At 43.5% G+C, this 12,642-nt stretch overlaps 1 protein-coding gene and 1 non-coding gene across 4 annotated transcripts; one reads left to right on the forward strand and one right to left on the reverse strand.

Moving 5' to 3' along the window:
• Window positions 1-5,754: 5,754 nt before the first annotated feature.
• TRNAA-CGC lies at window positions 5,755-5,827 on the reverse strand. The gene has a single exon. It is a non-coding gene; the product is annotated as a tRNA-Ala (tRNA).
• A 718-nt stretch (window positions 5,828-6,545) lies between these two features.
• LOC112872642 (transcription factor TGA2.2) lies at window positions 6,546-12,497 on the forward strand. Of its 3 annotated transcripts, none has more exons than XM_025935709.1 (10): window positions 6,546-6,962; window positions 7,923-7,969; window positions 8,069-8,271; window positions 9,218-9,304; window positions 9,391-9,450; window positions 10,419-10,496; window positions 10,586-10,637; window positions 10,767-11,038; window positions 11,548-11,793; window positions 12,071-12,497. In XM_025935709.1, exons 3-10 carry the CDS (start codon window positions 8,206-8,208, stop codon window positions 12,215-12,217), a joined length of 1,008 nt encoding a protein of 335 aa, XP_025791494.1. In that variant the 5' UTR covers window positions 6,546-6,962; window positions 7,923-7,969; window positions 8,069-8,205; the 3' UTR covers window positions 12,218-12,497. The 3 variants fall into 3 exon arrangements, with proteins under 3 accessions (XP_025791494.1, XP_025791493.1, XP_025791495.1); XM_025935708.1 differs by having other exon boundaries at window positions 8,077-8,271; XM_025935710.1 differs by having other exon boundaries at window positions 6,546-6,943; window positions 8,077-8,271.
• Window positions 12,498-12,642: the final 145 nt, after the last annotated feature.

Genomic DNA, 12,642 nt, shown 5'->3' on the forward strand with positions numbered 1-12,642 from the left:
TTTCTCGCTGTGCCTGTCGACCTAAAGCGTACTGCGACGAAACGGGATCAGCGCTAGCGCCGCGTGGCTGCATTGGCTGACTTGGCGGCTGGTGTCAGCACGCTGAGACCGAACTGTTCGAGGTGCATGCACGCTAAGCATAGATTACATGCACTGATCTCTGACCAGCATCACTGTATGTTCACACACTAGTTCTCCATGGCTCTGATCTACAGTAGATTGTTTGTTGAAGATGTATGCATTCAACCTTTCAACCGTGGTGGTGTAAGTACCATCTTCCGACAGAGACCATATATATGTATATGTTCCAGAGGCACATGTGGCAGTTTTACTACCATGCACTTCAGCCATCGCTCATCGGTCGCATGATACTAAAATAACTAGTAATGATGTTCCATAAAATAATAATTAATGCATGATGGCATGTACTGCATAAATCTATATATGCCATCCGTTTCACTAGGAGTGTATGACTTATCCAGTCCTATCTCCCCCCTTATATATGCTAGCTAGGTCAAACACCATGTGCCACCTTATAACGTGCACCAACACACATGGTACACCAGGCCAATTATGTCTTCGCTTCACGCAGGCATGTCGATCACCTCTCCCAGCTACATTTATGACCTGATCAGATTCAACGCATCAGTATAGATAAAATAGTAAGGCAAAGAACTCATGATGGTCGTATGAGTATATAGACAGAGGACTAGACCAAAAAAGAGTTCGATTTGGAATCGAAAATGTCAGTCGGTCGATCGAGCAGATGCACTGGCTGACGACATGCTCCAACACTACGATAGATGGTTAATAACTGCGCGCAGATGCATGACCAATCATCAAGATTCAAGAGACGCCACCTCAGGCCGTTGGAAGATTGATCCATGCAACAATCAATTAGAAGAGACATCATTCCTTTTCTTTCAGATCCCAAATATAAATCCAACTAGATCTCCTCTTACAAGTTACAAGACAACGACTATATAAAGTCTGCAAACAACTCCGATCCCTCCACTTCAAATTATAAGCTTATTTCGTTACGTTTGGATAAGTCTTTGAATATTTTTATGGCATAAAACTAGTGTCACTAATCTTACATTTAAAAAAATTTGCTTGTGGTTATAATCTGTTTTTTTTTTAAAATAAGTGGTTATAATCTGTAGGTCAACATAAATAAAATATTAATGAAAGTAATTCTTGGTCAAAGTGTTATCGTAATGAAATAAGATATATGCCTTGAAAAAAGTATGAAGTTCTGTACCTGTTATCTTACTCGCTTGAAGAATAGATAAACACTGCAAATTCAAAAGAAAAAAACAATTGGCTTAACCATTATATATTGACGACAATAGACATTGGAGTTCATTTGTACTGTCCACCTCTACCATTATAAAAACATTATGAAGTAACTCCTTAGCTAGATATGCGTTTAAATTATGCACCGTGCCTTTGCCCTGGACATGCAAATAATGCGTTTAAATTATGCACCGTGCCTTTGCCCTGGACATGCAAATAACCTAAATTAGGCCATTAAATTTTCATATAAATTAACAAATGACATGGTTTAGCAATTTTGAAACCTGTTTTATTGATCAGTCATGTACCAATGACAATAACTATTCATGCTAAATTATAGTAATGCTCAATGAAAAGAGTTCTTTAAGGTGTCACTTTAGGCAAATACATTATGTTTTGACTAAATCATTGTAACATGTTTACATTAATAGTTCAGTTGTAAAAGCACTAATTGTAGAGAAAAAAACATAAGACTACTATTATAGTTCTTTGATAGGGAAAATTCGGCATAACGAGCACTATGCTGTGGACCAAAACACATTTTTATTTCATTACAGTAAGATGGTATGAAATAAGAAGTGTAACAAGTAACAGGGCGTTTTATGTATGGCAACAGGTAGGATCAAAGTTGGGAGGAGAAAATTTGATTCATGAAGTACATAAAATGGGCTGCAAGAAGACCCGATATGGTCTGCTAAAGTTTCAAATAAACGTGTCCGGCACATATGGCGTTGCAACGCAAAGGAAGAAAAAAAACTATGAATAAGATAAAAAAAATAGAGCAGTAGTTAACTGAAGTCGATCACACAACAATTGGACAAAGATTACAAGTATTTCCTAGAAAATGAACAAAAAACATAGAGCAAAGATAGGCAATTATGGTTAGCTCTGTGCACAAGCTGACAGACCAATCCACCCTAATTAATATGATTCATATCCGTGTGCAAAAGTCCAAATAGCTAGATACTGCTGCTTAGGGTAAGAGGAATTGACAAATAATTTTCTGGTCCAAGATTGCGTCTCCATTGCCACATATTTTGCATCACTTTTTAGTTAAGTAGGTATTTGCGAGGTCGTTTCTGGTGCCGCTGTCGCAGCTCCATGCCACGCGAGGTCAAAAATTGCCCGCTCAAGACGACCGTCTCCTGCTTAATTTGAATGGTGGGACAGCATGCCAATTCAAACATTCATGATATGATTCTGCAGAACACGGAGACGGAAGCTCCAACAGAGCTCCCCTCGATACAAATACGCGTGCCACGTCGAGCCAATAGAAGTCGTGCGTGTCAGCGACAGGTTTGGACGGACGCAATACACAGACAAGCCTTGTTCGGTATTATATGGGATTTATTCTGGAATGATACGTGTAACAAGAAATTTATGATTGGTATAACAAGAAATCGGGATTTAAATCCCGGGTCGGAAACTAACTGTAACAAAGTAAATTTATAATAGGTACAATAAAAGATTCGGAATAAAAAATTTTGTTATACCTATCATGAATCTCTTATTATATATATTATTTCCGGAATAAACGCTATGTAACCGAGCAAGGCCTAACCAGGCCGCCGTTGCGCAAACCGATGACGTCACTGCCTTTCGTCATTCCGATAAGGCAATCAACGGCACGCACGGTGGAGCAGACGTTGGTAACAGGCAGGAAGCCACGGTTGGAACGGGACGGGAGGTAATCAAGTGGCTGGAGACAGAGACAGAGACAGAGACAGAGACAGAGACACCAAGGCCACTGGGTGTTGGGGGGTGGGTGTGGGTTTTGGGGGGGGGGGGGGGGGGGGGGTTGCTCTACATGACAAGATGAGGAATGAAAGGGTTACTTCGAATCGACACGAACAGCCGCCCGGGCGGCCTGATCCTTGCAACGACGAGCTGCCTGTAGCGATCGGTCGGATCATGGCGCGGCATTTTCCACTGTTAGTCAAGGTTCAGTCCCTGTCCGGCGCAGCGAAAAGGCCCGGCCGGATATGATCGAGCTCAGGAATCATCAGGACAGTATCTAGCCTCCCGCGCCCACTTGCATGATACGAACCCTCGTGTGCAGGACTTGTACCGTCTCCCGTCACTGTTGCAGTACCCTGGAGCTATACCGCAGCGCTGAATGGATTGCCACACAATCGCCTGTTGAGATCTTTGCCCGGACTTGTGAGAGAAAAACTCACATGCACGCAACCCTTCCAAAATCTGAGCGTATTTAATTTTGTCCATTCCTAATCCATCAACCTGTGGGCCGGGTTTGTTAGGCCATGGCGTGACGCCTCCTTAATAATCAACTGCTAATAATACGAGTTGCGCGGCTGTCAAGGAGCTTCTTCCGTCAGAGATCAAGCGATTTTATTATTAACGAGCACCTCAATTATTTTTTTTCTTTATGTTGCTTAACCACCATCAACTTCCTTTACTAAACAAAACAAAATAAAATCACCTGGAGAACGGCTTCTTGCATTGGGGCCGGGCGCCGCCTTTGAACGGCGGTCGTTGAACCGATACCTGCCTTCAAAGATGAAGCGAAATAGTTTCAGCTACTTGATCCAATCGACAGGTGATTAAAATATCACCACGCGCGGCGGAAATAGTAGCTGTTAGCATAGCATTTCGTCATCTTTCCGAACGGGATCGAGAGCTTGGTTCAATAGCCACCCGATGCAAGGAGCCAAGGAACAGATTTTCTTTCCCGGCCTAGTTTTATTTTTTCTAGAGAACTTCAGTTTTCACACATAGAGATAGAGCTGCGCATTTTTTCCCCCTGATGCACGTGTACCTTGATGAGAAAGGCAGCGATCGAGCAGCGTGCCAGTGAATTTCTCCGAAAGATCACTAGCGCACGATCACAAGCTACCACAAGTAGCGCTTGGTGCCCACGAAGGCAGGTGACCCGGAGCCACAAATCAGTACGCGCATGAGCCCTGCGGCTGTGCAGCACTGCACTGCACACACATCTTCGATCTTCCTGTCCTCGGTCGATCTGAAGCGGCCAAACTGCAGCGACAGATTCCATCCCATCTGCCGGTCTCCCTCCACTCCACATCGATCATGCACCCGTGGTCCGTGGCTCCGTGGATGCCCACGGATGCTTCGCGCCCGGTTCGCTGCTGGTTTTGCTGGCATATCGCTTCCTGCACCGTACCGGCAGCAACATGCAGCTGCACATACTAGTCGACAGTCCATGGTTGGTCAAGAACTGTTCAAATCTTGAGACCGGTGGAAGATGTCGCCTCCGCTGACCAGATTGTACGTTGTCAACTGCCGGCGACTCAACCAAGAAGCTTGAGTTTTAGCAGCATGGGCATGGTCGATGTCTCATGTCTCCCTCCTTTTCACGCACCGCTGTTAACAATGAGCCGGCGAAGAAAACTCTGGAGGAGGACACACTGGGCATTTGATCAGCACGGCCTAACTACTAGCCCGTCCCTGTCATGAGCGATGCGTGCTTGGAGGATGCGCACAGATAATTGTAAATTTGTATCGTACGGCATGAAGGCTGACCTTCTAGATGCGGATGAGTTTTATTAGTAAGCTACCTGGCCGTCCATGTCGCGGAGGAAGGAGCCCCGCCTTTTTTCTCACCGGTTTCTGGAAAAAGGGGGACCCCCCCCCTTTTGAGCCGATCTAGTGGGGGCAGTTGAGCCGGCCGGGCTGGCGGATGAGCCTGATGTTGCTGGGCCAGAGATGGAGAATGACTGAATGGGCATCGTGCGTGTCGCTGCTGGCTAGTGGATGCGTGATGGACATGTTGGACTGGGCAGAGACGGAGAGGCAGGCAGCGTGGACTTTAGCTTATCTGAACGCGGGAAATGAGTTCGTATCAACGATTGAAAGTTTCGTAGCACGCTAACGGTGGTAAAGGCAGGTTTTAATCTTTTACCATTCTAAACTAAAAGTATATAAGGACTAAGTTGGATCGGGGAGACAGGCTAGCCATGGTCCCCGTTACCCCACGCGCGATCGACGGATGGGGAGATGGTGGCGTGATTCGTGAGAGGACGGACCGATGACCATGCCGAACTGGATGGAACTGAACACTCTTAGCCCATGGGCAGGCAGAACAACGGCATGTAAGGAGGAGCAGCAGGAGGGGAGATAAAGACGGAGCATTTTCAGCCCATTATCTCACTGCCGGAATCTGGAACAGGCCCACCGTTTGTCGGCGACAAAAATGGGGTTTTATTCTCTTGAAAGCTTTACCAGGCTTCGGGCGGATCACCTCGACCAGCGGCTGGAGAATTTTGGTCCAGGAGCCCACGTTTTCCCTTGTTTCTACCGCACACACCGGCGCATTTTGTGCTGGACGCTGGAGACCTCGGAAAACTATGCAGAGGTTGGGTGGTGGCGAGCTAGCGAGAAGCCGAGAAGGCTGGCCGCGAGTTCAGGTAGCCGTGCGCGGTGCAACTGCAAACTGAAAAGCCCTGGAGGGCCCAAAAGCAAAAGGGGAAAAAAAAAACGTGGAGGTGCGGGGAATCGAACCCCGTGCCTCTCGCATGCGAAGCGAGCGCTCTACCATATGAGCTACACCCCCGATTGTGTTGGGAGATACTAAACGCATTTATTTACTGTATATAAACAGTTATTTCGTTGGAGTAAGGCATGGAAGTAGTATATGCGTCCAGGGAAATATATTTATCGAAACTGAAATCATATGAAAAATTATTTCAGAGCTCTCTATAAAGAACAATCAGATGTAGTTAAAAGATACGCCTGCATCCATGCAGCATTTCAAGATTAAAGCTCACTTTGGTCGACAATAATGCACGCGCATATGTTTATTAGGCTGCACTCATGTTACATCCGTTTTGAACTCAGAGAAACAATTTTTTTTTGCCTTCAAATTTCAAAAAGATAATTAAGTGACCAATTTGACTCTTCTGTTTCCAGATGGAGGGAACTTGTTTATTTTGAAAAGGGGGAGAGGGCTATTTTATGCATGATGACCATTTGGTAAATGGTCCGCTACAAAACTCTTACTTAGTTCAGGCACATCATTCATTTAAGTCAAGTTTATTTATATTTCCGTTTTGTTAGCTACAAGATAGTACTTCTGTTGGAGCGGTTGGTCAGCCCACGTGGCGGTGAGATTGGCAACCAAAGTTCAAATCCCGCAGATCGTGTCTCTGGTAGAATGCAGAACGGAACGGTCGGTATTTAAATCTCGATCTTCTTACCACGTTCCTCGAGATAGCAAGAGATTAATCTACCCTCTAGCCTAAAAATGTTTGTCAAAGGAGCAAGCGAAGGCGAAGAGCGATGCTGGCGGCCTGCAGGGCCTTTTCTTCCCCCATCGTGCGAGTCCACGGTGTGATGTCACGGAGCGGTGGCGGCTTTCCCGATTCACTGTGCGGGAGAAATCCCCGTGCACCCTTCTTCCACCTCCTCCCCTCTCCCCTCCTACTCCCCGGGACTCCTCTTCGCTGATTTCTCCCTCAATTCCATCCCTTCGCAGTCCAAAACTCCCTGTTCTTCTCCACCTCGCAACCTTCTGGCATCATCATCGGCTACCTAAGCGCCGGCGACCGGTGATACTAAGCTAGGCCCCTTGTCCACCAAAGTCTTCTCTCGTCGAGAGCAGCTGCCCTCCTGCTCCTCGCCCCCTCTGCTGGTACTGGACTTGCGCGGAGTGGAGATCCACCCGGGCCTGGTTCGTTTTCTTCGTTTCGGTTAGTAACCCTAGCTTGCTTGGATGGATTGTTGAAAGTCTTAAGAGCTCCTTTTGTTTGTTGAAGGAATTGTGCGCGGTCAAATCGAAATTTTTCTTCCCCCTATTCAGTTAGTTCCGGATTTGTTGCCTGACAGTTGTAGTACGCTAGTGATGTTACCTAACCATCCATGTTCGATCAGCTTTGGTCTACTTCTGCGCCAAATACCATTTCAGTCGAGACCACAGGACGACTTGTGGTAGCCGGGGTGCGCGTGCACTTATTTTTCTGAAATAATTTGGAATTGGATCCCCGTGCCCCACGTCTATGTTGTAGTGCTGTCGTGCTGTCCTCGCTGTGTACTCGCGTTGGTGCTCTGCTACTATTAAGGCAAGACAGCATTTGGGAAGGTGTTTCATCACCTCGAATTCCCTTTACGAGGTAGCCAAAGCCGCCTTGTCGGCTTCTGGCTGATCTCCTTTAAACCAGCATGAGCTGCTCGGGCTCCTCCTCCAGCCACCCCTTTACTTAAGACAGACCCTTGTTCTCTTGGTGACAAGTATTCTATGCTTCCCCTAATTTATTGTCACTTTCAGATTTTGTATATTCCTGGCGCAAGTGGTTGGTACAGCCAAATTTACGGTAGCTATGCTCATAAATTCTTGGACTCATATGTGCAGTCGTCTACACAGCTCTCAGTTGCAAATTTTTCAGGCTGATCTTTACTTCCATAATACCTTTGCAAGATGGGGTATGAGATAGGAAATTCAGGATTAAGCTTAGTAATTAACGTTTGGCACTACAAGAAAACTGTCCTCGCTGTCTTGTGATACCTAATATCCTAGTGGTGTGGTGCTGTACTAGTTGTTTTCTTTTGGAATTATGAGCTGCTATCGACAGGAGCTGGCATTTGGGAAGATGTCACCACCTTGATGTTCCTTTATGAACCACAGCTAAATGTCCTTTGTTCGATGTCTCCAGGTTCGGAACATGCAGTTAACTCTGACCTGTTGCTGTTTTTGGTAAAGGTATGAATATGCCAGGGTTTAGTTAGACTATCATTTTGTCATTTCTAGCTGTATATCTTTTATTATGCTGCTCATGTACCTGGAAATTCGTTTCTTGAGATGGATAGGTTGCTGGTCTGCCAGGTGGGTGGATTGTGCCAACTGCAGGCTGGCTTATCATCCTGTCATAAGAAAAACGAAAAAGGGACAACAAAGCGATTTGTTGTCTCATTCTTAGGAGCTGGCGAGAACCCGGCATGGCAGATGCTAGTTCGAGGACTGACACCTCGACTGTTGTAGACACTGACGATAAGAATCAAAGGGTAACCCCACTTTTCTCCATCTGTTTTATCTTGTGTTCCTTATGATTCATTCATGAATTATTGGGGGAGAAGTGAACATACATTATGTTCGTACTATGCCTAAACTCTGATGTTTCTAATAGTCTAATAGGATGTGAAGAATTGGATTGTACCCAATAAATGATAAGCTGAGCTTATGTTCTTTTATGCACATAATTTTCTCCATGTCTGTTTAACCATCTGCAGACCATTGTACTCACCATACTCTTATGTCTAAAGAAATAAGATATGAAATAAGATACAGATTAGATATTAACTTTCTAATTTGGCAATCTGATGTTAGACTATTGGTTTAGTTAAGTGGGAATTTTAGCTGGAGTGCCTTAACACTTGAATACTATTAATTTCATGAATGAAAATTTCGACTAAAGTAAGGTTGGTGCATGAATTGGTTAATACCCTTGGTGAGTTGATGTACACTAAATCCCTAGAAAACAAGGTCTTTTTCATGTATTTTCCTCCTATTCTCTTTCTCAATTTTATCTGTGGCATCTGTTACTGATTATGTATTACTGTTTGCCATCAAGTCACTTGCATATAACTCCAAGGTTACTAAATTTGTTTTTGTGTTTGCAAGCATTAATTGACATTGCAGAATTTGTTCACAGTTCATGCTGAACACATCTTGTACATTTTAGATGTAAATTTTGCCAGGAAAGTTGATTACTAGTTGAATGGAACCATTGTGTTTGGAATTGTGACCTTGTAGTTGTAGGTATAATGGATGATCTCCTAGTTTTAACTACTCATCTCAGATTATTTTACAAATTTTCAACTTCACTCCGTGGGATATCTATGATCATTATTCCAATAAAAAAAACTATCATCGATGTACTGCTGCCCTTTACCTTACAGTTTCATGCATACAAAATGTATCTTTGTAATTTACCTTAACCAACTTTTACAGTTAGAAAACGGACAGAGTGGAGCTATTGTCATGGCTTCTAATTCATCTGATCGATCTGACAGATCTGACAAACCTATGGATCAAAAGGTATTAATTCTATCTCCTATGCCTTCTTTAGTGTTTATTACCATTCTCTATGATTGTCTGTAGACAACGAATTTGCTATTCCGTAGGTTTTACGGCGGCTTGCCCAAAATCGTGAGGCAGCAAGGAAAAGTCGACTGAGAAAAAAGGTACTATTACCATGACCGTGCACATCTGGGAGCTGTTCTGTTCTTGCATTTTGATGCGTGTGTGCGCACCCACTTCACTGATGCATGCATGTATGTGTGCATGTGTAAGTCAGGATTGTGAGGCAGATCTGCCTAGTTGTCATCAGGGGTGAATCCACATTCCATTCTACTTGAGCTTCAGCCTTCCCCTGTCACCACACGCCCTAATATTCTCCTGATCATTACCTTGTAAATTAGGTAATAATTTGGTTTTGATAGATCAATGCATCAACTCTCAAGTATTGGCACCTATATAAGTCTAGTTTCTAAAATAGAATTTGAAATTGTACTAATTTATGTGTGTTGTATTGAAAAAAGATCCCACTTAATAGAATCATCCTGGAATCAGTACTGTATTTATTTTACTACCGTGTCACGTTTGCACATTGTTATGAAGCTTCCACGCAAAACAATTCCACATAGAAGAATGGCTACATATAACATGAGAACTCCATATCGAATTCTTCAACAGTTGCACACAGCATATGTGCTGGGTTGTAATGGGTTAGGTAGACCGATGTTAATCTAGACCTCTGTCAAATCCTGACATCCGCTGCTGTTTGCAATAGCGTAGTATGGATGAGTTTGATTTTGTGCATCAGGGAGCTTGTACCGCACGGTGGTGCAGTTACTTGGATAACCTGCTAACGTGTGTGATTTAGCACCTCTGATCTGTTCATTTTCTTTACTTGTTCTTTTATTCTGGGAAAATTGCAAAAAAGACAGAAGGTACCCTTGCATTGAGAAAATAGTAATCACGAAGGCACTCCTTGTTTTTTTAATCTACTAACTACCAACTTCGAAAATTTACAGTTTAGACCGAAGCAACTGAATTCTGTAAATTGAAGTGTATCCTCTAGCTTTTCTTTGTTCACTTTTGGATTTATTGTTTTGCTATAAGCCCTTTCTAACACTACTTGTTTTCAAAGGCATATGTCCAACAGCTTGAAAGCAGTAAGCTAAAACTTGCAAGCCTAGAGCAAGAGCTCCAGAAAGCTCGACAACAGGTGTGTTTTCTTTGGTTGTTGGAGTGCATTTTTTGCCAACATGTTTCAGAGGGTTCCTTTAATTTTGTTACTTGGATATTACATTGCAGGGAATCTTCATATCCAGCTCTGGAGACCAAACCCATGCTATGAGTGGAAATGGTAAGCTCCCTCCCTCCCTCGCCCCCCGTCGCACACATGCTTTGTCTAATTGCTTTTGCGACCTTACATCATTGTAATTCCCAGGTGCTCCGTAGGAGTATAACTGATAAAGTAATCTCATCTCTGCAGGAGCTATGACCTTTGATTTAGAGTATTCTCGATGGCAAGAGGAACAAAATAAGCAGATAAATGAGCTGAGGACTGCAGTAAATGCTCATGCAAGTGATAGTGACCTCCGTCTTATCGTGGATGGGATAATGGCACACTATGATGAGATATTCAGGCTGAAGGGCATTGCAGCGAAGGCTGATGTGTTCCATATACTTTCGGGCATGTGGAAAACACCTGCTGAAAGGTGCTTCTTGTGGCTTGGGGGTTTCCGTTCGTCTGAGCTTCTAAAGGTGCCTGCATATGATATAGATAAAATTATATTACACTGGCTTTTGATTGCAAATATAAGCCGTTTAGAACCGTGCTCTCAGTGTCCCCTCTCCACCCACCTCCAGCAATTTTTAAAGGGTCAAATTTTCCACATATCAGTACAAATACTTTCATAATGTGCCACTTCTTTTTTTTTTCTTTTTAGAAATATTGCTCAATATTGTAAAAAAATATCAGAATCACAAAGATCAATGGCTTGTATCTTAAGGTCCTGCATTTCACCACCACATTCAATGACATTTACCAATTTATAACTCTCCGTGATGGAACTAGCTAATTTTAGTTTTCCTAGACAACACTTGCTGTGTAGACGCCTAAACAACTTCCAATTGTAACTGGAAATGTTTAAAGCCTATTGCATGAGTAGTTTCCTTGGTAGGGTGTGAGTTTTTTTTTAATTATTATTAATGGGTGTTTCTGCTTCAAGATGAACTATCTGGCCATTCCTTACACTGTTGTAAAATTGCAGCTCCTTGTGAATCAACTTGAGCCACTAACTGAGCAACAATTGATGGGGCTATCCAATCTCCAACAATCCTCCCAGCAGGCTGAGGATGCATTGTCACAAGGAATGGAAGCATTGCAGCAATCCTTAGCAGAAACGTTGGCTGGGTCCCTTGGTCCATCAGGATCTTCCGGAAATGTGGCAAACTATATGGGTCAAATGGCTATGGCCATGGGCAAACTTGGCACCCTCGAGAATTTCCTCCGTCAGGTAAACTTTGTGATATCCTAACCCTGTCAATCATGCAGTTTTGTTGTTGCTGTTATTTGCTTGTGATAGGTAAAAGAATAATTGAAACTAATTTACAAGCCGGCTAAGATGTTTGCTTGAGGATTCCACAAAGTTTAGGGAAGTAGGCACTTGATTTGACACATTTTTACCCTACTTTTGAGCAATATTTACTGCTCTCGATGTTTCTAGCTCTGAAGATGTTTTACCATACTTTTGAGCAAACTGGTTTTATTTGAACATGTTTTATTTATGCTAGGCTGATAATCTACGACAGCAGACCTTGCATCAAATGCAACGTATTCTGACGATCCGACAAGCTGCTCGCGCGCTCCTTTCAATCCATGACTACTTCTCACGTTTGCGCGCCCTGAGTTCTCTTTGGCTTGCTAGGCCACGGGAGTAACATCGCTTGCGTTGGTGTCTGCTCCATGAACTGATCTGTGAATGCTGGACTGCTGGCTGCAAACTCACAACACATTTGCAGATGACTCTGAGGTTCCCTCCTCTCTGTACAAGATGTATTAACATCTTCTGGTCTCAGATTGTGGTTCGGTGCTGTACAAGTTAGGGTAAAGCTTGGAGTAACTTGTAAGTTATCATGAATTTATGATTGTCATATTGTACAATTGTATTAGCAATAAAAATAGAAGTACATAAAAGCCTGGAAGAATATCCAGCGTCTATTAAGGGTTGGGAACGAGCAGCATGTCGCTTTGAGTTTTTGGCTGAAGTCCTTTTTTGTTCCCAGAACAAGGAAAAAAATTTGAGGGATCCACCCGATACTAACAGGGATTCTGCTTCGAAGAACTCCGTAAGATGGTAAAATTT

Source organism: Panicum hallii, chromosome 9 (genome assembly GCF_002211085.1).
Source record: "Panicum hallii strain FIL2 chromosome 9, PHallii_v3.1, whole genome shotgun sequence".
Lineage (NCBI taxonomy): Eukaryota > Viridiplantae > Streptophyta > Magnoliopsida > Poales > Poaceae > Panicum > Panicum hallii.

Coding starts and splice junctions, on each gene's coding strand:
- LOC112872642 (XM_025935709.1), top strand. CDS start 8,206: ATGGCAGATGCTAGTTCGAGGACTGACACCTCGACTGTTGTAGACACT. Junction 10,497..10,585: donor TCCAGAAAGCTCGACAACAG/GTGTGTTTTCTT, acceptor ATTACATTGCAG/GGAATCTTCATATCCAGCTC. Junction 10,638..10,766: donor CCATGCTATGAGTGGAAATG/GTAAGCTCCCTC, acceptor TCATCTCTGCAG/GAGCTATGACCTTTGATTTA.